The sequence below is a fragment of the Manis pentadactyla genome, chromosome 9, assembly GCF_030020395.1.
Source record: "Manis pentadactyla isolate mManPen7 chromosome 9, mManPen7.hap1, whole genome shotgun sequence".
Lineage (NCBI taxonomy): Eukaryota > Metazoa > Chordata > Mammalia > Pholidota > Manidae > Manis > Manis pentadactyla.
Window position 1 is genome coordinate 13,511,132 of NC_080027.1, and position 23,570 is coordinate 13,534,701.

A 23,570-nucleotide genomic window follows, 5' to 3' on the forward strand; every position below is an offset into this window, starting at 1 on the left:
ATGGTTCTTACACATGCAGCTCGCATTAGGTTTCTACTGGAAGCACTGCTCTAGACCTTTTCATTGCCAATAAGGACAACCTTCTCCCCACAATTTCAATCTCAAGTATCCCACTCTTTAACCAACACTCCTATCATTTCAGCTCTCTCTAGCACCCCAACTCCAATATACTTTGACCCTATTGGAACCTGACAGCCCACTGCTTTTGCTACACTTTTGCTGTCCCTTATTCCTCTTAGGTCCTTATGTCCCTTCTCGCACAGCCTAAATTCCAGGTCACACCTTTGCATAAATATATTTATTTATTCAGCAAATACTTGTTGAACACCAGCTGTGTGCCAGACACCATTCTAGGCACATGAGACATATCAGTGAGCAAAACAGACACATTCCCTGCCCTGTGGAGCTTAGATTTTGGTGGTAGGAGATGAACAATTAAATAAGTAAATTATATGCTGGGATAGTGGTTCTTGACTGGGGGCAGTTTTGTCCCCAAGCAGACATTTGGCAATGTCTGGAGACATTTCTAGTCACACCGTGGGGAGGAGTGCTGCCGGCATCGAGTCGGTAGAAGCTATGGACACTGCTAAACCTCTTACAGTGCACAGGTCAGCTCCCCACCACAAAGAATTATCCAGCCCTAAATGCCAATAGTGCCAAGGCTGAGAAACCGTGGTGTAGAAGGCGTTAATGCTTTAGGAGGGGACAAAAGATAGAGTAGGGTGGAGGGATTGAAAGTGGGATTTGGTTTGGAGAGTGTGGTTTTAAGTAGGCTGGTCAGCTCTGGGTCAGCCTCATTGAGAAGGTGACATTTGAGCAAAGGTGTGAAGGAGGGAGGGAGGAAGGAAGGAAGACCATCCAGACTTCCTATTTCATTGAAAAAAATAAAGTGCCCACCACGTGTGTCCCTGTATTCTGTCTTCTCTCCAGTCATCGAGGATAGACTGTTCATGCCCTAGCAAAGGCCAGACCTGCCACTCAGGAACTCCTATTCTTCTACTGGTTCAAGGCCATCAGTCCTGCAGTCCTCTCTATTCGACAACAACCTTCTTCTCCCCCTGGCTGCCATCTTATTTTTCTCCTTCCCTTTGCTGCAAAGCTCTCTGAAAGAGTTGTGTATTATCATTATCTCCATTTTCTTACCTCCCATGTCTCCTGAGCCCAAGACCTTTGGGCTTTTGCTCCCAAACTGCTCTTAATTTGGTCACAAGGGATTCCCACAGAGCCAGATCCACTCAGTTCTGGGTGCTCAGCTTGCTGAATTATGAGCAGCATCTGACACCATTAGTCATGCCTCTGCCTTGGTACGTGGTCATATGCACCAGATTCACGTCTGGCTTTCCTTCCCATCTCTGGCTGATCCCTGTCAGACTCCTTGGCTGTCCCAACCTCTACACGAAGGAGTACCCCAGAACTCAGTCCTCAATGCCCTCCTCCCCATACACCCTTCACCCAGCTTCCCCTAATGTTAAAATCTTACACAACCACGGAGCAGTCATCAAACCTAATTGATGAAAATTATGAATGAAGCTATAGACTTTATTTGAATTTCACAATTAGAGCTCCCAGGTGCCCAAAACTTGAATGGTTTGGTTTTAAAACTGAAAGTCCAATATTCCTGAAGTTCCTCCAGTCCTGGGAAAACTGGGACGGTCACCAGGTGGTTACCAGGCCACCCTAATCACCAGTTTTTCTGCTGTCCTTTCTTTGTCCCAGGATTCGATCCAGAACATCACACTGCATTTAGTCGTCCTGTCCCCTTTGTCTCTTCTAATCGGCAACACTTTCCGTCTTTCCTTGTCTTTCGTGACCTTGACATCTTTGAGGAGTATTGGTGAGGTATTTTGTCCCTCAGATTGGGCTTGCCGGATATTTTCTCGTGATTAAACTAGGCTTATGGATTTTGGGGAGAAAAAACCCACATTGGTGAAACAGAACAGGAATTTGATCTGTTTTAGTCATTGCTATATGTCTAGTGCCTAGGACAGTGTGCCTGGCCCATCATAGGCACCAAAAATCTGGTTATTGAACAAAGGAATGAATGACTGACTGTAGAAATTTAGTATTGTTTAATGTTTTAAAATGTTGTTAATATAAATACTCATACATTTTGTTCTGAAGCTTTTTTCCTTCAACAGTATACCTGAAGATCTATCTACTTTACGGTGCCATAGAAATACTTCACTCTTATTTTAACCTATTATAAATAAGTACAATGATTCTTTAGATGTGCCTCTTGGCATATGTGTTAGATTTTCTCATGGACTGAATAGAAGAATGCTAGACGCAGGCAGGCAGTTTTACATATTAATTAATACTGATAAGTATCCAACTAAAGTGGCTGAACACATTTACAGTACTCCAGCAGTGTTTGAACGGACCCGTTTTCCTTACCTCTTGCCGATACGTGATAACCTGCCGAAGAGCAGTGACAGCCTAGGCTTCCCTGGTCACTCCCCGGACTACATCTCCCAGAATGCGCTGCGGTCCCACTGCCTACCTGGTCCGCGTGAAATGAAACGTCCAGTCCCTGAGGACTGCAGGAAGGCGGCGCTGCCACCACTCCTCATCTCTCTTCGGGCGGGCACAGCTGCTGGACTACTACTCCCATCAGCCATCGCGGACTGGTCGGCCCCGCCACCATTTCGAGATTCACTCCACTTCCCGGCAGGCAGTACGGAGCGAGGGGGCGGAACTCCATTTCCCAGCAGGCTCCAGGCGGCGGGCGCCGCGGTGCCTTGTGTGGGATGTAAGCGCGGAGGTGGGCGCGGGGGACCCAGGCCAGGACTCGCCCTGGGATTTGGGGGGCTTGGCCTAGGGGCGTCTTCCAGACGGACTCTAGGGGCCCGGGGTACGGTCGCAGAGAGGGGGCGGGGCGGCCATTGGGGATCCTCAGCTGAGTCCTAGGGGCTTAGCCCCATCGGGGCCGCGGCTCCTGGGGTTGTGGGGGGACGAAGAGGCCCTCCAGCCTCGGCTGAGGGGTCTCTCCCACGAAAGAAGGGAAAGAGATGAGTGAAAGGGGGTGGGAAAGCAGAGGAGTGTATGGGCGTGGGTGGGGGTGGGGGTTGGAACCTTGGTCGAGCCTGCGGGGGGGGCTCCTCAGTCGTACTTGCCCGACCCTCCCTCCTCCGCCTCGTCCGCAGGCCGAGGCCCGCCGCCATGGGGCTGAAGGCCGCCCAGAAGACACTGTTCCCGCTGCGCTCCATCGACGACGTGGTGCGCCTCTTCGCCGCCGAGCTGGGTCGGGAGGAGCCGGACCTGGTGCTCCTATCCTTGGTTCTGGGCTTCGTGGAGCACTTCCTGGCTGTCAACCGCGTTATCCCCACCAACGTGCCAGAACTCACCTTCCAGCCCAGCCCCGCGCCTGACCCTCCTGGCGGCCTCACTTACTTCCCCGTGGCCGACCTGTCCATCATCGCTGCGCTCTATGCCCGCTTCACCGCCCAGATCCGGGGCGCGGTAGACCTGTCTCTCTACCCGCGAGAGGGGGGCGTCTCCAGCCGTGAGCTGGTGAAGAAGGTCTCCGATGTCATCTGGAACAGCCTCAGCCGCTCCTACTTCAAGGATCGGGCCCACATCCAGTCCCTCTTCAGCTTCATCACAGGTTGGGGTCCAGGTGGCAAAGGGCGAGAATCCTGTCTCTCACCTGAGAACCTTGGCCCATCTCTTCACAACACTGTATGGTTTGCAGAACCCTTTTGAGACCTGTAAGCCTTGTGAGGTGGGGCAAGTGTTGTTCCCCGCTTTGCAGTTAGGGAAACTGAAGCCCAGAGAGGGGAAATGATGTGCCAAAGTCACACAAGAATGGCAGGGCTGGGACTGGATCCTAGTCACTTGGCTCCAAATCCATTAACCCACCCTCTGTCTGCTTAGCACCCCTATCCCTGCCGTTGAGCAGCTACAGGAATCCTGCAGCCCAGCATGAGGCACAGAGGGCAGCAGCAAATTTGGGGAGTGAGGAGCCAAAGTCAGACTACATTTGAGAGGTGAAATACCTATGAAAATATTTTGAAAGTCAACAGACCAGGGGCTTCACCTTAAGAAGCTTAAGGCTCAGGCTTGCAAAGTGCTTTCTCCTTTGCTCCAAGCCCAGCAGACACACTCAGGCCCTGGAGTGCCACGTGAGAAGGAATCTGAGGCTGCTGCTGAGTTGAGCAGGGAGAGAGTACAGAGATGAATTAGGAGTATCTGTCGGTGGGTGTGTGAAAAAAGAGCATTGGCCAGAGTGTCCTGTTTTTGCCATCCGTGTTATAGAATAACGTGGAAAAAATCTTTAAGAACAGAATATGGTTACAGAGCAACAGAAAGGAGAGGATCAAAGGCTGGATGGAGCTACGGAAAATCCAAGGTCTCTTGCTGAGCATAGGGGATGTGCCGAGGAGGAAAAGGCTTTGAAGACATAGGAGGAAAGGGATAGAGGGGTGACGCGCAGGGGCGTCAGAGGTTTGGGCACAAGCCTTCAGGGGAGAGTGGGAGGGAGCATGGCCCATCGTTGCCTGGCCCCTTCCCCGAGGCCAGAGCTCAAAGATGCACTGTCATTACCTCCCCTTCCACAGGCACCAAACTGGACAGCTCTGGTGTGGCCTTTGCCGTGGTGGGGGCCTGCCAGGCTCTGGGTCTCCGGGATGTTCACCTGGCCCTGTCTGAGGATCACGCCTGGGTAGTGTTCGGACCCAATGGAGAGCAAACAGCTGAGGTCACTTGGCATGGCAAGGGCAACGAGGATCGCAGGGGCCAGACGGTCAATGCGGGTGTGGCTGAGCGGGTATTGTGTCCCCTCACATTCTCTTAGCCCAAGCCACCCAAGGGTTCTGCTTTCTTGGGCGCCACTCCCCTCTTCCTTTCCCCACCTCCATATGTCAGGAAGTGGGGGGCCCCTTCCCTGGTTGTCATACCCAGAGCAGGCTCATGGGCCTTCATGAGCCATCTGGTCTTGTCCTCTCCTAAGAGCTGGCTGTACCTGAAAGGATCATACATGCGCTGTGATCGTAAGATGGAGGTTGCATTTATGGTGTGTGCCATCAACCCCTCCATTGACCTGCACACTGACTCCCTGGAGCTGCTGCAGTTGCAGCAGGTGAGGGTACCTGTGGGACCCTGGCTGGGACACCTGCCCTTCCTGAGCTTCAACTTCCCCTTCTGTAACATGGGTTAATGATTCCTGGCCTGGCCTTTCCCAGTGTTCTTGGGAGAATGGAATTGAGATGTAAAAGAGCTTTGACTCCAATAAGGAGCTGGTTCCTGAATTCTGGCCCTTCCCACCTGGGCCAGGCCCCTGCTTGTGCTGGACCCCACCTCCACCTGGTAGGCTGAGGGCCCCTCTCACCTGCCCCCAGCTCACACCTCTCTCCTTGGGCTCCTAGAAACTGCTCTGGCTGCTCTATGACCTGGGACATCTGGAAAGGTCAGTAGAGGGATGTGGCCAGGCTGGGCCTCGGGGCTGGTTGGCAGTCTGATCTCATGACCCTTTCCCAGGTACCCCATGGCGCTGGGGAACCTGGCAGATCTGGAGGAGCTGGAGCCCACCCCTGGCCGGCCAGACCCACTGACCCTCTACCACAAGGTGGGTACATAAGGGAGGCCCAACAGTGGCTGGGGTCCCCTTCTATCTGGGGGCTGGGGGTGGGTGGGTTAGGACAGAAGAGCTTTGTGTATATTGGGAGGCGTTGCCCATCCAGTCCCCACTTTGTGTTTGCCATGTCCATATTCAGTGCAGTCAGGGCTGTCTGCGGTATGTCCTGGGTCCCGCAGCCTGGGAGTGGAGAGCCTGGTTTGTCTCCTCAGCCCTGCTTTTCTGCGGCCTCTCATTGTCCTTTCTGGAATTGTAACCAAGGGCAAATGTGGTGTGTGTGTGTGGTGTGGTGGGAGCACTGGAGGAGGGGATGGTAACTTGGTGGGGGCTGTGCTTGGGAAGCTTTGATACATGTGTGGGAGCGTGTGACGAAACCTGGGAAAGGGACATGCTCTGAGCTTGGAGGACAGGCCCCTTCCCTTCTCTAGGCTTTGTTCTTTGGGGGGGGTCCCTGCCCCCTGAAGTCTGACCTAGGCTTCAGCAAGCAGTCCTGCGGACCTGGGGAGGAGCACCTGGTAGAGAGGATGGCAGGGGTGGAGGTGGAATTGGAGATGGGACTCTGGGGTCTTCCCATCGCCCCTTCTGGGTGTGATCTGATGGAACATTTGTGCCATACAGGCCACCTGGAGGCTGCCTCCCTAAGGCCCCCTGCTTTATCTTCAGGGCATTGCCTCAGCCAAGGCCCATTACCGGGATGAGCACATTTACCCCTACATGTACCTGGCTGGCTACCACTGTCGCAACCGCAATGTGCGTGAAGCTCTGCAGGCCTGGGCCGACACAGCCACTGTCATCCAGGAGTGAGGATTTCCCCCACTAGGACCTAGCCTGGCCTTTCTTCCCCTCCTACCCAATTTCCAACCACCTTCATCTAAGAGTGAGGCCTGGTCCCAAGCCCCGTCCCCTCTCCACACAGTCTCTAGGTGGTCAAGCCTGTCATCAGGAGGGGGGGCCCCCTGACGAGGGCCTTGCCTGTCCCTCCCACTCCTCTTCTCCCAGTTTCCTACCACCATCATTCAGCAGCGGAATCTTCACCGCCAGTCCATGCTCCCCTCTTCATTCCTGCTCTGCACTGGCATAAACACCTTCGTTTTGGAATAAGGACCCCAACCACTCACCTGGGGCCTGGATGAGTCAGGAAAAGAAACCTGGGCTGCATCCCCCACTAGGTCCCTGGGGGTACTACCCACCATAGCTAAGACCCCACAGTGCCCTGTTGCTCTCACAGCTACAACTACTGCCGTGAAGACGAGGAGATCTACAAGGAGTTCTTTGAGGTAGCCAATGACGTCATCCCCAACTTGCTGAAGGAGGCAGCCAGCCTGCTGGAGGCTGGCGAGGAGCGGCCAGGGGAACAAAGCCAGGTGAGGGGGCTCCAGACTGTGTCCACCTTCCCACCTGAGCAGGGTTCCCAGTCACAGGACCTGGGGACCATTGCGTAGGGCTGGGGACATAGGACATAGGAAGGTGGCCCAGCGTGGAGAGAGCTGCTCTCTTATGCAGTAGCTGAGGTCCTGGGCCTGGGTTTGAGGGAGTTGAGGGTATTTTAGGGTTTCTACCCTATGCCTTCAGGTAAATGGGATAGAAGTCCTTCTGTTTCATGGCAAGGGCCCCTTATTTGCTTGAGGGGATGGGATAGAGGCATGGGATGGTTTCCCCCTCCCCCTACACCCTAGCTAAGGACTGGTTTTATATAAGGAGGAAGGCTTTAAGAGTTCTCTCCACGTGTGCTCGCCTGTGCTCACTTCGTCCAAGGCCAGGGCTCTTTGTCCTGGGTGAGTCAGGGAGTCTGAACTGTGTCCTCCTTTCCCCCTTGGCCAGGGTGCCCAGAGCCAAGGCTCCGCCCTCCAGGACCCAGAGTGCTTCGCTCATCTGTTACGATTCTACGATGGTATCTGCAAGTGGGAGGAGGGCAGCCCCACTCCTGTGCTGCACGTGGGCTGGGCCACCTTCCTTGTGCAGTCCCTGGGCCGCTTTGAGGGACAGGTGAGGAGCAGCTATGCAGGGTGGCTGGGGGAGGCAGGTGGTGACAGCTACAGAGGAGTCAGAACCTTTGTGGTTCTGACCTGAAGGAGATCTGGTCCTCCCCTTTGGGTGCAGTGTGACATGGCTGAAGCTGAATCCTGGGGTTCCAGCCACTGGCCTGCAACCTTTTCCTCAGCTTGCCCTCCCACCCGGCCCAGGTGCGGCAGAAGGTGCGCATAGTAAGCCGAGAGGCAGAGGCTGCGGAGGCGGAGGAGCCATGGGGAGAGGAAGCCCGGGAAGGCCGGCGGCGGGGCCCTCGGCGGGAGTCCAAGCCTGAGGAGCCACCGCCGCCTAAGAAACTAGCATTGGACAAGGGCCCAGGCGTGGGCCAGGGTGCCATTCCAGGACCCCCCCGGAAACCCTCAGGGACGGCCCCGGGCACTGCCCGTGGCCCTGATGGAGGCAGTGTGGTGCCAGCGCCTGCTGCATCACCACCGCCGGAGGGTCCGGTGCTCACTTTCCAGAGCGAGAAGATGAAGGGAATGAAGGAGCTGCTGGTGGCCACCAAGATCAACTCCAGCGCCATCAAACTGCAACTCACAGCGCAATCCCAAGTGCAGATGAAGAAGCAGAAGGTGTCTACACCTAGCGACTACACTCTTTCCTTCCTCAAGCGGCAGCGCAAGGGTCTCTGAACTACTGGGGACTCGCTGTCAGCCCTGGGACAGCCCACTCTCAATCTGGATGGAGGCGAGCCCAGGTTCCGCCCCTGGCCACCTGGACTTGGGCCCACCTACAGGCCCAACCCCTACCCGAAACCGAGGCTGCAGGTTCCCAGAGCACAGACTACCCCAGTGCCCAAACTGAGCCTCTGCCCGGTCACTGGAATGTAGATGCCACCCCCAGGATCCCAGCCGACCTATTGAAACCTTACCCCAGCCATCACCAATCTTTAAAGGTCCAACCACTGGGATCAGGCCCGCACCTCAGAACCAAGGCTCTAACCTGAGGCCTGACCACTGCTGCCAGGGTTGCTCTCAACCTGTGGGGCTGGGGTTTTATCCTAAACCTAAGAAGCACAGGTCCAGCCTCCAGCCGGGGAACCTACGTAGGATCCCGCTCAGCCCCTATAAATACATTTCTGCGCTTAAGAATTCCATCCCTTGGGAATCCAAGTCCCCTACCCAAAGAATTTAAGAAATGCTTCCAGAATTTGGAAATCCTACTAGCTTCCCCCCTCCCTGTCTCCAAAGAGTCCGGGACACGAAACTCCTTCCCCGGCCTGTGTGACTCCTGAGCCCCGCTCCCTTCCTGACCAGACTGGCCCCAGAGTAGAGCAGATCAGAGCAGACATCTCTTCTGACCCTCTGGGAACCTCCGCGAAGTCCTGCCCGTCTCGGGGGGCCCCGGAGAAAATCTACAGGGGGTTGCGAGTGGTTGAGGGGAGCCTGATCTCCTGTTTTGTACATAGATTTATTTTTCAGTTCCAAGGAAGATGAATACATTTTGTAAAAAAAAAAAAAAAAAAAGTACACGTCCGTGTTTAATCTGGGAAGTTGGGGTTGGAGCGGGCAGGGGAGGTGGAGCACCCCCTCTGCTTTCTGGCCTCCAGGCTCCCCACCTGTAGAGCGCTGGGAATGGGTGGCTGGCGGAAGGGGCTTGGCACCGTCAGCTCCGCCTAGCCTCGGGGCTTCCCCTGGCCTCCGAGGGCCTGTCCCGCGGGCGCCTCCTCCCGGCCGGGCGGCGGGGCATCCCCGGCCTGGCCCCGCCCCGCCCCGGGCCCGGGCCCCGCCTCCGCGGCCTCGAAGCCTCCCGCCCCACCCCGCCCCGCGCCGCCCCGCGCCGGCTCGGCTGCTCCGCAGCTCGCGCGCGCCCGCCCGCCGGCCCGCCCGGCGCCGGGCCATGGCGCTGCTGCGGGACGTGTCGCTGCAGGACCCACGAGACCGCTTCGAGCTGCTGCAGCGCGTGGGGGCCGGGACCTATGGCGACGTCTACAAGGTGCGCCGGGCGGCGGGCCGGGTGGGAGAGCGGCGACGAGGGTACCCGCCAGTGCCCTGCCGTGGCATCCAGCCCCCAGCCCCGCCCCCTCATCCCGCTTCACCCCCTCCGCCCCTGCAGGCCCGCGACACAGTTACGTCCGAACTGGCCGCGGTCAAGATAGTCAAGCTAGACCCAGGTGAGGGCCCGGTGCCAGGGCCTCTGCGCTGGAGGAGGGCGGAGACGCTGGAGCGGGCACGGTGTGCGGGGCGGAGAGGTGCTATTTCTGAGACCCCCTGAGAAGCAGGCCCCAGGAGGTGCTGTCTCTTGGCACACGTCTGCCCTGGGGGCAGGAGGCACACTCTGCCCATTTTGCAGATTGGGGCACTGAGTTAGGGTGACCCTTCTGAGGTCCCCCATGATGCCCTGTGCTCCCCAGGGGACGACATCAGCTCACTCCAGCAGGAAATCACCATCCTGCGTGAGTGCCACCACCCCAATGTGGTGGCCTACATTGGCAGCTACCTCAGGTGAGGCTGCTTTATACCCTTGCCTACTCCCAGGCCCACCCCCTCGTGGCCCTGTCCTGTGCCCACCCCAGCTCTGTGTTCCCCCAGGAATGACCGCTTGTGGATCTGCATGGAGTTCTGTGGAGGGGGGTCCCTGCAGGAGATTTACCATGGTGAGGGCCCGGCAGCCAGGCCCCAGAGGACCAGAGTCTTCTTCCCCCCACTTCCTTTCACCCCGAACGTCCCCCCACCCCCACACTCCAACATGGTGCAGTAGGGGAGACCCGGGTCCCTGCACTTGGGCTCCTCTCGGCTCCTCACTGGCTGTGTGACCTTGAGAGAAATGCTGTCCTTCTCTGGGCTCTGTACCCTAGATTGTGCAGGGAGAGGATGTGGCCAACACCCCTGTCACCTAGCAGTGCCTGCTGCGTCCCCCACACAGGGTGGCCTGGGAGGGTCAGCATATCCCCCAGACCTCCATGCCAGCCCTTATCCCTTCCATTTCAGCCACCGGGCCCCTGGAGGAACGGCAGATTGCCTATGTCTGCCGAGAGGCATTGAAGGTAGCTGAGCCCAGAAGGCTGCTCACACTCAGTCCCCAGGAGCTGTGGGCAGCTGCCCAGCAGGGCCAGTGTGTGTGTGGAGCTGAGCACCTTAGGCAGGGCTGGCCTGAGGGGCTGTGGATCCTGGGGGGAAGGGGCCCCAACCCTGTTGCCGGAAGCAGCACATTTCCCTCTTGGCTCAGTCACTTCCTGTTTGGGGAGAGGGGAGGAGGAAGCTGCTTGGGTGGGGGGCCCCTGTCCTGAGAGGTGGGATAGTGCTGGGTAGCTGCCCTCAGGGGCTCCTCTTTGTCCCCAGGGTCTGCACCATTTGCATTCTCAGGGGAAGATCCACAGAGACATCAAGGTAGGGGTCTGGCCAAGGGCATTGTGGGAGGGAGGGGGCGGCCCTTGGGCACCAGACAGGATTCTCTGTCCTCCATTCCCACAGGGAGCCAACCTTCTCCTCACCCTCCAGGGAGATGTCAAGCTGGGTCAGTACCTGGGGACACAATCAGGGTGAGGGTTCTGTGGGAGCTCCTAGAGTCTTAGATTCTGCATTCAAGTGCTGGGTGCCTTTGAACAAGTCACTTTACCGCTTAAGCTTCAGTTTCCCCACTGAGAAAGTGCAACAGTCCTGGCTTCCTGCTAGAAGTTGGATGTGGTGGGGTCTGTATGGGGTCTCACCTGAGACTAGGCATTGGCCAGGGATAGACAGAGGCTGACCCCTCCCAGGAGGCGGACCTAGCCTTGGCTTGGACCTTTGGCAGTTGTGGCTGAACCTGGGCTGCCTGTTCATCAAACTGCCAGATGCATCCTGAGCCTGAGGGGGTGGTGACTACCAGCCAGAGTAGGACTGAGAGCAGCTCTGTGTCTCTGCAGCTGACTTTGGGGTATCAGGCGAGCTGACGGCATCTGTAGCTAAGAGGAGGTCTTTCATTGGGACTCCATACTGGTAAGGCTGTGCCTTGGGGTCAGGGGGTGGGTGCTAAAGGTGGGACACAGGTCATCCCATCTGTGTTTGGCCCCATTGCTAGGATGGCCCCGGAGGTGGCCGCCGTGGAGCGCAAAGGTGGCTACAACGAGCTGTGTGATGTCTGGGCTCTGGGAATCACTGCCATCGAGTTGGGCGAATTACAGCCCCCTCTGTTCCACCTGCACCCCATGAGGTCAGCTGAACACTTGCCCCTTGCCTGACCCCGAGGGCCCAGCTGATCTTTGACCCCTGACCTTGCGCTCTTCACAGGGCTCTGATGCTCATGTCAAAGAGCAGTTTCCAGCCACCCAAGCTGAGAGACAAGACTCGCTGGTGAGGGCCCACATGCCCTTCTGGGGCCTCCTTTCCAACCAGTCCCACAGGGCAAAGGGGCCCTCTGCCAGCTCCCAGGGTGCAGCCTCAAGAGCCCTGACCTATCTGGGCCTCTGCACACTCTCTGTGGGAGGGGCCTGGGCCCCACCTCTGGGCCAAGCATCCTGTGTGCACAGGGAAGAAGGGCAGATGGCTGGTGATGGAGGAACTGCCGTGTCACAACAGTAGTGTTACTCTGGCCAGCTGCCCTCGGCCTCAGGCTGGCTCCTTCCTGGGTGGGCCTAGCAGACTCCTCTGGAGAGGTGGCAGGGGGCAGCTGGCAGGATGCCCTGCATGAGGGCTAACCTGAGTCTGGGGTCCTCCTGTGCCCACTAGGACCCAGAATTTCCACCACTTCCTCAAGCTGGCCTTGACCAAGAACCCCAAGAAGAGGCCAACAGCAGAGAAGCTTCTGCAGGTGGGAGGAAGGGGGCAGGGCCAAGGGCTTGATGCTTGAGAGCAGGGGCCCGGAGGCCAGGGGCTAATCTGCGCCCCCCCTCGGTCTTCCAGCACCCATTCACAACCCAGCAGCTCCCTCGGGCTCTCCTCACACAACTGTTGGACAAGGCCAACGACCCCCATCTGGGAACCCTGTCCCCAGAAGACTGTGACCTGGAGGTAAGTGAAAGAAGTAGGGCAAATGGATCTTGGTCTGGCCTGGTGTAAGGAACGCGAAGTGACTTATCAAATAGCAAGGGCGACAGTTTGCTTGAATCTTTTGAGCACAGGGAGCACCCCTTCAGGTGAGCCCCCACATTGGGATTCTTCCCGGAGCCAGTCTTGCCTCCTTGTACCCCTCCTTGATAGGCTCCTGCCCTTGGCCCTGTCAGACCGTGACCCTGGCTCGGCCGTTTTCTGCTTTGTGTGTGATCTTTGGCTAGTTACTTGCCTCTCTGCACTGGTTTTCTCATGAGCGAAATGAGGGTGCCAGTTAATCTCGCAATGATCTCAGAGGGTTGTTGTGGACGAAGACAGGCTGATGTGTGTAGAGCATATACAGGAGTACCTGGTGTGAGGCGAGTGCCAGGGGTGTGTCCCCTCTCTGTGTTCTTCCTTAGACTTATGACACATTTCCAGACACCATTCATTCCCGTGGTCAACGTGGCCAGGCCGAGAGGACCCCCTCGGAGATCCAGTGTGAGTCCACTTTTGGGGGAGCTGTGTGTTGGGGGATATTTGGTGGTAGAAGCTGTGTGAGGCGATTTGATTGATTGTGGGACTGTTGGGGGGGATTTAGTGGGGGGGTATGTGTGGGGTTTGGTGGGGGCTGTATGTAAGGTTTGTTGGGGGCTGTGGGCTTTGGTGGGGGTTGTGTATGGGGGTTTGGCGGGGGCTGCGTGGGGCAGGTTTGTTCTGAGTGTGGGGATTGATTCTCCTCCCTGCCTGACTCCGTGTGTGCTGGGCCCCCAGTTCACCAGGTGAAATTCGGCGCCTTGCGTAGGAAGGAAACGGACCCGCTAAATGAACCGGTGAGGGGCTCGCTGTGTGGGAAGGGTGGTGCGCCAGGCGGACCAGGGAGCCATGCTGGAGGTCGAGCATCTTTAAGGAAGGCTCTCTGGGGCAGGGGCGGCCTGGCCCTCTCGCCCAGAAAAGCAGCCCAAGGGGGCCTGTCCCACTTGGACTCAGAAGGCTGCGGATGCCTTCCTGGGTCAGGTTCTTTTGGACAGTCCTGTGGAAGGCGGCAGGGGGGCCACTCTTTTCACCCCACCCCACCCTGTCCGGCACCTTTTTGCCTTCATTTTGTGTTTGTTGTCTGACTCGTTGCCTCCTGCTCTTGGTGTCTCTGTCCTGTTCTCTCTCATCGTCTGTTGCTCTCACAGTTCTGTTACCATCTCACTCTGAGTCTCCGTGTCTGTCTGTCTGTCTGCTCTCTTCCCCACAATCTCTCGATCGCCCTCTCACGTGCTCCCTCCCGGGCTTTCTGCCTTGGTTTCCCCACAGTGGGAGGAGGAGTGGACGCTGCTGGGGAAGGAAGAGCTGAGCGGGTGAGTGAGGGAGAGGGGGCTGCCGGGGAGAGGCTGGGGGGCAGCAGGAAAAGCTGACCTCTGATCCCCCCCTGCCCAGGAGCCTGCTGCAGTCAGTCCAGGAGGCCCTGGAGGAAAGGTGAGGGGCCAGGCAGAGGAGGGGTGGGGCAGCCGGGCCGGGAGCCAGTCCCACCTCGCACCTCCTTGTCTTCTGATTTGCCCTCACAGGAGCCTGACCATCAGGCCGGCCCTGGAACTCCAGGTGCGCAGTGCGGGGAGGCCCAGGCTGGCGATGGGGGGCGTGCTGCCAAGGGTGCAGCTGGGGTGGGACCAGGTTGCAGGGTGATCTGATAAGAGCAGGCTGGGTTCTCTGATCCTCACTCCAGGAGCTGGACTCCCCAGACGATGCCACAGGAACCATTAAGCGAGCCCCGTTTTTGGGGCCATCCCCCTCTGAGCCTCCTGCTGAGGACCCTTTATCCAGCCCCCGAGGTGAGTCCCGGGCTTCTGGACCAGGAGGCAGGTGTGGGGTAGGGCTGGGGCTGGAATTCACAGCAGGTCTGTGCCTGCAGGAACCCCACTCCCACCTCTGCCAGGCGCCGACAGCCCCCCACTGCTTCCCACCGCCTGGGCCACCATGAAGCACCAGGAGGACCCTGAGGTGAGGGTTGCTACAAAGGAGCTGGGGAGGTGGGGGCTGGGCACGACCTTGGCTCTGACTGCTTCCCTCCCTCTCAGAGATCGTCCTGCCACGGGCTCCCCCCGACCCCCAAGGTGCACGTAAGTGTTTGCCCTGTAGCCCCACGCCCGTCCTCCTCTACCCATGCCCCTCACCAGGCTCTTGCCTCCTTCCCAGATGGGTGCCTGCTTCTCCAAGGTTTTCAATGGCTGCCCCCTGCAGATCCACACTGCGGTCACCTGGATTCACCCTGTCACCCGGGGTAGGCCAGGGGGCAGGGAGGAAGCAGGGACCTGGGAATTCCCAGCTCAGGGGTTGACCTCTGACCCTTTACCCAAACCTGCAGACCAGTTCCTTGTGGTGGGGGCCGAGGAAGGCATCTATACCCTCAACCTGCATGAACTGCACGAGGATACACTGGAGAAGGTGAGGCATGGCTGGCTGTGGAGGGCAGAGATTCTTGGGGGGCCTGGGGTGCTGACCCTGTCCATCTGTCATCTGTGGCCTCCAGCTGATCTCACACCGCTGCAACTGGCTCTACTGTGTGAATAATGTGCTGCTGTCACTCTCAGGTACAAGTTGGGGCAGGGAAGGGAGGCCTGCACGCTGCCCCCCCAACAACTCTCTGAGCCCCATTCTCCCTCCCTGGCAGGGAAATCAACACACATCTGGGCCCATGACCTCCCGGGCCTGTTTGAGCAGCGGCGACTACAGCAACAGGTTCCCCTCTCCATCCCTACCAACCGCCTCACCCAGCGTATTATCCCCAGGTGGGGCCCCTGCGGGAGCCTGCATGTGCAGGAGAGGGGAGAAGGGGGAGGCAGAGGGCAGAGCCAGGGTTGGAATTTGGCCCTGCCCGTTCCTGGGACTGTTGTGATCTTAGACATGTCACTTCTGCTTCTCTGAGCCCATTTCCTCATCTGTCAGTAGTTATCGCCTCCCCGCCCTCTGCCCCAGACCTGTCGGGAGGCAAGGGGACAGGCATGGAAAGTGTGCCACAGCATGCGGGAGCATGGGCTTGCTGAGCACTTACCATGCTCCAGGTCTTCTGCTGGGCTTGGATTTGAGCTTTGTTCAACTGGCAGCACGCCATGAACATTTTAGGATCCCTCTGTACACCAATCAGGATTCTTCCTGTTGCAGGGGATTTAAGTCATTGACTTAAGCCCCAAAGGAAATTTAGTGGCTCATGTAACCGCAAGTCCAGGAGTAGCCTTAGCTTCAGGCCCAGCTGGATCCAGGTTTAAGCAGCATCCAGATTCTTCCTGCATCTCTTGGCTGTTTTTCTCTTGTCACTCATTTCCTGGCTTTCCTGTGCAGTGATGGCCACCTGCAGTTCCGGGCCAGCGTGCCACTAGCTACCAACTGCGTAGGTCTAGAATCCCTGTTTCCAAGTAATTCCCACAAAAGTGTAGGGGTCAGTTCTCATTCGTCTAGTTCAGGATTATGCCCACCCTGAGCCAGTCACTGAAGCCAGGGGATGAGGAGCTCAAGGGCCAGGCCTGGGGCATGGACCTTCTCCAAGAGCCGTGGGCCGGAGAGCGGGGCTTGTCTAGGCAGAGGAAGACAAGACATCTGCTGGCCGGCTGTGGAGCCAGTGAGAAGGATGCACTGTCTGGGGAGGCTAACCTGGAAAGGAGGCCAGTGTGGTGACCCAAGGTGATGGGGATCAGGCTATAGAACAGTGAGAACTGGACAGAGCCATATTGAGAAAGTGGGGATGACAGGATTTGGGGACAGACCAGAATGAGTGTGAGGGAGCTGGAGGAGGTGCGAGATCTCCAGAGGGGCAGATTGTGTTGCATGTCTCATGAGATGTCCAGGGCTGAGTTCCTTCGTCATTCAGTGACTGTTTACTCAGCACCGAGGACGTGCCAGGCAGTGTTCTGAGGGCAGGGATACACCCGTGAGCTAGAGATCCTTGTACGCTCTGACTTCCTTTTCAAGAGAGACAGACAACAATCTGCATAAATAGGGAGTATATTCTGTGGTGATGCAGAGAGGGGAAGGTGCTGACGAAGAAGAGCAAGTGGGAGGACCAGGAAGGGTAGGGTCTAAATTGTGGTTTTAAACAGGTGGTCAGGTAGGGCCTTGCTGAGATGGTGCTGTTTGAGCAAAGACTTGGAGTGAGTCCTGTTGATATCCTGGGGAAGGGCATCCCAGAAGACGGGATGGCCAGTGCACAGGCCCTGGGGCAGGAACTGGCAAGGACGCTGGTGTCGGATGGATGGAGGGAGAGACAGATGATCGGGGAGGGCCATGCAGCCGTGAGGCCTTTGGCTTTGACTCAGAGCATCCTATGGGCCACTGCAGAGGAGTGACATGGACTGAGGTTTTCACGGGATCACTCTAGCTGCTGTGTTAAGAACAGGCTGAGCAGGTGAGAGTGGAAGTGGGGAGACCTGTCAGGAGCTTGTTGCAGTAATCAGGCGGGAGGTGATGGTAGCTTGTTGCAGTAATCAGGCGGGAGGCTAGGGTAGCAGTGAGGGAGATGAAAAGTAGCTGCATTCTGGTTATATTTTCAAAGTTGAATTCAAGAGGACTTCCTGACGGTTGGTGGATGGAAGAGAAGGAGGAGTTAAGGATGACTCCAAGGTTTTTGGCCTAGGCCACAGGAAGGATGGAGCTGTCATCAGTTGTGGGTGGAGCAGCATCAGTGTTGTCACACTGAATTCCAGATGTGCGAGTGGGACCTCCTCAGCTGTTGGCTGGGTGAGGCTGAGTTCTGAGGAGGGGGAGCCATGGGGAGGGGGAGGGAGGCCAGGCCAGTGGCTGCACCAGCTGGGGAGATGGGGGGCCCAGGCCCTTCCTGCAGTGTGCTTGCTCATGGGCCACATCTGGGGCCCGTCACCCGGGGCCTTCCTGACCCTGGGCCCTAAGTGAACCTTTACTTTGGCCCAGGACCTGCAGGAAACAGGCCCGTCCGAGCCCCCATAAGTCATAGGCAGCTTTGGGCGTGTGTTCGGGAAATCACAAAGTCACAGTGTCCACTATGAGCACTAAGAATGGACCACTGCAGAATTATCTGGAAAAACAAAAACAAAAAATATCTGCCTCTGTCCCATCTGAGTGCAGAAGAGAGTGGGAGGAACGGGAGAGAGAAGTGAGGACAGGGGCCAGAGAGGGAGACAGGCACTGGCTTCCTGGGTGGGGCCCATATCCCGGCGGAGGGTGCAGGCAGGGCCTGGGTGGCTGGGAGGAGGTAGCAGGGCCGCTGGCATGTAGCCCTGTCCCCCGAGGAGGAGTGAGTCTGGGGAGGTGTCCTGGGGGAAAACCCACTTCTTCCCAGGCACCGAGGTGGGCCACCTGCTGGCCCTGAGGGGTGAAGCAGCCGAAGGCAGGCCCTTTGCTGTCTTCTTGCATCTTAATCTGCGCGGGCTGCTTGCCCATCTGTGACACCCGGCCTGAGCACTCGGGCGGCCTGCATTAGCTTCTGACCCCTCTGTGTCATTTCTTCGTTCATACCCTGCCTCACCTAAAAACGATTTTCAGTGGCTGGAAGTAGGAAAGTAACTATTCAGGATGATGAAAGCTAGTCCTCCAGGGCATGCAGTGTGCCGGGCTCAGCTGTAAGGTCTTCCCCTGTATTAATTCATCTGACCCTCACAGTGACCCTATGATGTGGGTGCCACTGGTATCCCCATTCTACAGATGAGGAAACTGAGGTGTGGAGAGGTTAAGTGACATGCCCAAAGTTGCACGGTTAGAGGTAATTCTGTTATCAAAGCCCTGGACTGACAGAGATGCTGCAGTCTATAGAGGTGGGTGCCTGAGCCACAAGACTCATTCTTTTCAGATCTTGTGCCCTTCACAGCTGTGTTACTCAGGCAAGTTGCTTTGCCTCTCTGAGTGACTGAGCTCACTCACCTGTAAGGCAGGGAAGATGATAGTACTTGCCTCTTAGGCTCTGCCAGGCCCTCACCCACAGATGGCACCTGTGACACACACCCTGCTTGTCACCCCTGCAGACGCTTTGCCCTGTCCACCAAGATTCCTGACACCAAAGGCTGCCTTCAATGTCGTGTGGGTAAGAGCTGAGCTGAGTGGGGCCGGGGAGGGGTTGGGACACAGGTGCACCCGGTGCCCACGGCCTGCCTCTCTCATAGTGCGGAACCCCTACACGGGCAGCAGCTTCCTGCTGGCCGCCCTGCCCACCAGCCTGCTCCTGCTGCAGTGGTACGAGCCACTGCAGAAGTTCCTGCTGCTGAAGGTGTGGGGGGGTGAGGCCAGGGCGACCCTTAGGCGGGTGGCAGTGGGCCTGCGGGAGAAATGGAGACCTAAGTACGTACTCTTGCTGCCCCCAGAGCTTCTCCAGTCCCCTGCCCAGCCCAGCAGGGATGCTGGAGCCCCTCGTGCTGGACGGGAAGGAGCTGCCCCAGGTGTGCGTGGGGGCTGAGAGCCCTGAGGGGCCGGGCTGCCGAGTCCTGTTCCATGTCCTGCCCCTGGAGGCTGGTCTGACTCCAGACATTCTCATACCACCGGGTGAGCTGGAAGGCTGTGTGTGTGTGTGCGTGTGCATGTGTGTGCATGTGTGCGTGCGTGTGTGCGTGTGTGTGTGTGCATGCGTGCGTGTGCGTCTGCAGGCTGGTCTGACTCCAGACATCCTCATACCACTGGGTGAGCTGGAAGGCCGTGTGTGTATATGTGCATGTGTGCATGTGCAGGTGCACACACACTCGAGCAGCTTACAGCTCCAAAGAGACCTTGGGAGTTGGGGGCCTGGAGCTCCCAGCCTCCCGTCAGCTGGGCTTCTGTAAAAGATCTCACTAGACCAAAGGGCTCAGCAGTTAAGAAAAAGCTGACCAACACTGCAGGGGCAGCACGGATAGAGCCAAATGGGGCAAGGTGAGCACCAGAGGCCTGCATTCTGAGCAGGGAAGCAGGCCACTGGGCACTGGGACAGCTCAGGGGAGCAGGGTGAGCGGAAACGGGTAAAGCAGAAGGGAAGGCACCCTGGGTAAGGCTCTGCTGTGCCCCCAGGCCCCAAGCCAGGGGTCTCTCACACATAGGATCACATTCGTAAGAACCTTACAGTGGCCCTGCAATGTAGGCATTGTCATGCCTGTATCACAAATGAAGAAACTGAGGCTGAGATGTGCGGTCACACAGCAACTGAGTCACAAGCCTGGTTTTCCAGCCTGCAGAGCCCCGGCCCTCCCATGGCTCCCGGGAGCCTGTGGGGAGTCACTCTGCCACTTTGAGTCTCAGTTCTGTAGCCGGACAGCGAGATTAGGTACCCTGACCCCCCCAGGGCTGTCACAGGCTGACCTGCAATGCACTTGTGGCAGAGGCCGGCTGTTGCACGTCCCCCAGGTCCTCCTCTTGGGGCCAGAGGGGGCTGGTAGCTCCGCCAGGCCTTGTCACCCTTCTCTGCCTGCAGAAGGGCTCCCAGGCTCGGCCCAGCAGGTGACTCAGGTGGACAGGGATACGGTCCTAGTCTGCTTTGACCGTGAGTGTCCCTGGAGCTGGGGCGGTGAAGGGTAAGGGGTGAGGAAAAGCGCATGGGTCTGCCTCCTTGGAAGGGAGTCGTCCCATTCCCGCCCACCAACCCTCTCCCTGTACAGGCTGCGTGAGGCTTGTCAACCTGCTGGGTGAGCCCACGGCCACACTCGCGCCCGTGCTGACGTTTGACTTCCCTATTGAGACTGTGGGTGAGTAAGGCTCACAGTGGTGGTGGGCAGGAATATCCCCAGCCTAGAGCACACGATGTGGCCCAGGGCCCTGGGTAGCAGTGGGATGTGGACACAGGTCTCCAGGCCCTTAAGAGCCATCCTTGTTGCCTGGGGTGTGGCGGTGGGGCACCAGCGTCCTCAGGGCCGGCACAGGGCTGACGGCAGCCTCTCCCCTCCCAGTGTGTCTGCAAGACAGTGTGCTGGCCTTCTGGAGCCATGGAATGCAAGGCCGCAGCCTGGACACCAACGAGGTGAGTTGAACTGAGGAATCTGGCTGCCCTCAACCCTGCTGTCCTCACCAGTTAGGAGAGGACCTGCTGGGGTGACCTCAATACCCTTTTTTCCCCAGGTGACCCAGGAGATCACAGATGAGACAAGGATCTTCCGAGTGCTTGGGGCCCACAGGTAGGATGGAGTGCCCCAGCCTCCCCTCAGATGCCCCTAAGGCCCCCTTGACGTGTCCCAGTGGCTTCCCTGCCTTGCTCACCTCTGGTCCTCTCTCCCCTACCCCCTCCAGAGACATCATCCTTGAGAGCATTCCAACCGACAACCCGGGGGCTCACAGCAACCTCTACATTCTCACTGGCCATCAGAGCAGTTACTGAGTGGGCCGGGTGGCCAGTGGTAGTCCCCTGCCCTACCCCCATGCCTTAGCTGCCGTCCCTTTTAGGCAGAGGGACCCCGCCCAGATCAGAGGAGCCCAAGGTCCCTGCTCTGCTGGTCTGAAGGGCAGAAATAATCCTGAGAAGTTTCAGGGCTGCAGAGGGCAGGGGAGCCCACCCCACAGCCCTGTCATAACTGGACCAGAGGAAGCTGCTGTCACCTCTCCTGCCCTGCAGGCAGCCCAGGCCCTAGTGCCCTGTGGCAGGGGTCCTGGGCAGAGAGGGGGTGCGCCCTGGGCCATCCATTCCATTTTGTTCCACATTTCCTTTCCACTTTTCCTGCCGGGAGCCTGCCCCTATACCCTGTCCTGGGGAACATGGTATTTAATAGAGAGACTATATTGGTATTAAAGCTGGTTTGATTTTACTCCACTGATCCCTCTTTGTCCAGGGATCCACTGATCCCTCATCTCCCCCTTCCTTCCTTCCCTCCAGCACATCTTTCTGTGGCACTGGGTGCTATGGATGTACCAGAGAAGGGTAGGCCACCTGTGTTCTGGCAGCATCCTCATGGGGAGGCCAGACACAGGCAATGGGGAGGCCAGTGGCTCCAGAAGGCAACTCAGGTCCTGTGCCTTCCCGGGCTCCCCTGGTCAGAAGCAGCCCTCAGCTTTGCAGTATGAGGCTTCTTTTGTACCCAAGGAGTCATACCGATGGGTGGTCCTGAACAAAGGGACTCTCATCCAGGGCATCTCTGCCCAATATAGGATCTTACCTGGCAGCCATGGCCCAGGAGAGGCCAGGCTCCACCCAGCCTCAGGGAGGCTCTGGCCTATGGAACAGCCTGCCATATCCCCCGCTAGGCCTGGGGCAGCCTTCCTGCCTCCCACTGGATGCCTAGCCTGGCCAGGACTGAGTATGGGCACCATCATCAGGTTAGACACTGGGAAGATTAGCCTGTGTCCATTTAACAAGTACTCCCAGGGGGGCCTCAGTGCCAAATGCTAGGCTCAGGCAAGGGTCATTGCCAAGGTATGGATGGGTCCCATGAGGAGAGCTTTCCTCCCTGCTGGGGCCTGCATCTTGAGGGTCTGTATGTCTGCCCATGACTGACTTTGTGCTTTGCATTGTCATTCTCCCACTTTTCCTCTTAGGGGGCTCTATACCTCAGGCCAAGGAGCCCCTGGTTGTCCCAGGACGGACCAGGCTGCTCTTGAGCGGAGCCTTTGGGCAAGTGAGACCAAGGGGGCAGGATGGCAGCTGGCATGGAAGGACGGGTCAGGTGCACAGGCAGGACCAGGGCTACAGAGGGCAAGAAGGCCCTGGATCTGGGGGAAGGGCTTGAGCAAAGGCCCAGGAACCAGGTCTGGAGTTTGGCCCCATCATCTCCCTTTTGATATTCAAGGCGAGTGTTTGAATAAGAACCTGGTGGGCCTTTGGTAAATATTTGATAAGTGAATGAAACATATGGCTGGGTGGTGGGTAGATGGCAGCTTATGTGAAGAGCTTGTGGCAACCCAGTCTCTAGTGCCCTTGGCAGAGGCCCAGGCCATCCCAAGGCTGTAATATTGTCCCCTTGCCCACCCGCCAACAGAGCCCCGACTGCTCTTACTCCCAGTGACAGGGAGGGTTTCTCAGCTGAAATGAGGGAGTCAATCAGGAAAGCAGATGCAGTTCCGGTGTGCTGGGCACTCATGTTCGCATTCTCTGTGAGACCCAAGGGAGGTGAGGTTCCTTCCAAGTTCTGAAGGTTTGTCAGCACCTGCCTGGAGGGCACTTGATGGGCCACATGGTGAGGTGACAGGTACAATTTCTAACTTCCAATTTCCCAGATTTCTTAGCAGAGATGTAGGGTTAAGGAATGCCTGGAGTGGGGAGCTAAGCTCCCACTCAGCAGAGGCCCCTGACCCCTGACCTCAGGTGCCCAGGGAGGACTGACCTGCTGCTCCCGGGACAGTAGGCAGCGCCACCTTGTGGCAGGTTCTTGAGCCCTTGAGTGCCACTAGAGTCTGAAGGGGGAGGGTATCATGTAAGGCGCCACAGTGGTGGGTCTGGGAAAATCAAGGGACTCATAAAATATTTGCTGCCAGCAAAGGCTGGCCACAAGCCAAAGAAAGGCAAAGAAGCCAGGGAATATTTGCTGAGAGACTAAAATTGTGATTTTATGTATTTTTTTAATAGGTAATCCTTGTCCATGGTACCCAAATTTATAAAATACAAATAGCTACAATGAAAAGTTTTCCATCCAGGTTCCAGTTACTTATGAATCCCTTTGAAAGTATTTATGCATATTTAATAGTTCGGTATGTATGCTCCATCCACACACACACACACCCCTTTTATACATATGGTAACATACTCTACACACTGTTCTAATCTTACGCTTTTAAAATCCTTCCTGGAGAGCTTTCCATTATCAGTGCCTCCCACTTTGTTTTTATAGCTAGTGGTATTCCTCCATATGGGTTTTGCATAACTAAATGTTAATTAACTGTAATTATATCCCTACTGATAGAAATCTACTACTTCAATATTATAAACATTACTGCAATAAATACTCTTACGCAATATTCTTATGCCATGCCATTGTGTATTTAGTCAAGTGTTCTATAGATTAAATTCCTGGAAGTGGCATTGCTGGGTCAGAGGTGGCTGCGTTTGTCCCTATGATAGCTACTGTCAAACTGCCCTCTCTGAGCAGAAGCCTCTCTGACCATTCTATGGTTTAAATGAAAGAGGCGTG

General features: G+C 57.1%; 2 protein-coding genes and 1 long non-coding RNA gene across 13 annotated transcripts; 2 read left to right on the forward strand and 1 right to left on the reverse strand.

The window, feature by feature from the left end:
- Positions 1–1,518: 1,518 nt before the first annotated feature.
- LOC130684801 (uncharacterized) lies at positions 1,519–2,638 on the reverse strand. Its single transcript, XR_008999150.1, has 2 exons — positions 2,501–2,638; positions 1,519–1,893 (listed from the first exon to the last, which is right to left on the reverse strand). It is a non-coding gene; the product is annotated as an uncharacterized LOC130684801 (long non-coding RNA).
- A 16-nt stretch (positions 2,639–2,654) lies between these two features.
- On the forward strand, positions 2,655–9,069 carry MEN1 (menin 1). Of its 5 annotated transcripts, none has more exons than XM_036928182.2 (10): positions 2,655–2,761; positions 3,144–3,604; positions 4,557–4,765; positions 4,949–5,077; positions 5,364–5,404; positions 5,476–5,563; positions 6,236–6,372; positions 6,801–6,936; positions 7,394–7,558; positions 7,756–9,069. In XM_036928182.2, exons 2-10 carry the CDS (start codon positions 3,160–3,162, stop codon positions 8,230–8,232), a joined length of 1,827 nt encoding a protein of 608 aa, XP_036784077.2. In that variant the 5' UTR covers positions 2,655–2,761; positions 3,144–3,159; the 3' UTR covers positions 8,233–9,069. The 5 variants fall into 5 exon arrangements, with proteins under 5 accessions (XP_036784077.2, XP_036784070.2, XP_036784094.2 ...); XM_036928175.2 differs by having other exon boundaries at positions 2,661–2,749; XM_036928199.2 differs by having other exon boundaries at positions 2,661–2,749; positions 4,557–4,696.
- Positions 9,070–9,363: 294 nt separating this feature from the next.
- On the forward strand, positions 9,364–23,065 carry MAP4K2 (mitogen-activated protein kinase kinase kinase kinase 2). Of its 7 annotated transcripts, none has more exons than XM_036927956.2 (32): positions 9,364–9,535; positions 9,656–9,713; positions 9,954–10,044; positions 10,132–10,196; positions 10,531–10,586; positions 10,882–10,929; positions 11,014–11,056; positions 11,445–11,517; positions 11,600–11,731; positions 11,809–11,871; positions 12,247–12,328; positions 12,421–12,528; positions 12,969–13,047; positions 13,321–13,379; positions 13,852–13,895; positions 13,975–14,013; positions 14,103–14,136; positions 14,261–14,366; positions 14,447–14,535; positions 14,613–14,654; positions 14,731–14,815; positions 14,900–14,979; positions 15,065–15,125; positions 15,206–15,323; positions 18,522–18,580; positions 18,660–18,763; positions 18,858–19,035; positions 19,934–20,002; positions 20,118–20,204; positions 20,406–20,476; positions 20,575–20,630; positions 20,743–23,065. In XM_036927956.2, the coding sequence occupies exons 1-32, from the start codon at positions 9,440–9,442 to the stop codon at positions 20,828–20,830; spliced, it is 2,463 nt and encodes an 820-aa protein (XP_036783851.2). In that variant the 5' UTR covers positions 9,364–9,439; the 3' UTR covers positions 20,831–23,065. The 7 variants fall into 7 exon arrangements, with proteins under 7 accessions (XP_036783851.2, XP_036783860.2, XP_036783868.2 ...); XM_036927965.2 differs by having other exon boundaries at positions 14,613–14,648; XM_036927973.2 differs by having other exon boundaries at positions 10,906–10,929.
- The last annotated feature ends 505 nt before the right edge of the window (positions 23,066–23,570 follow it).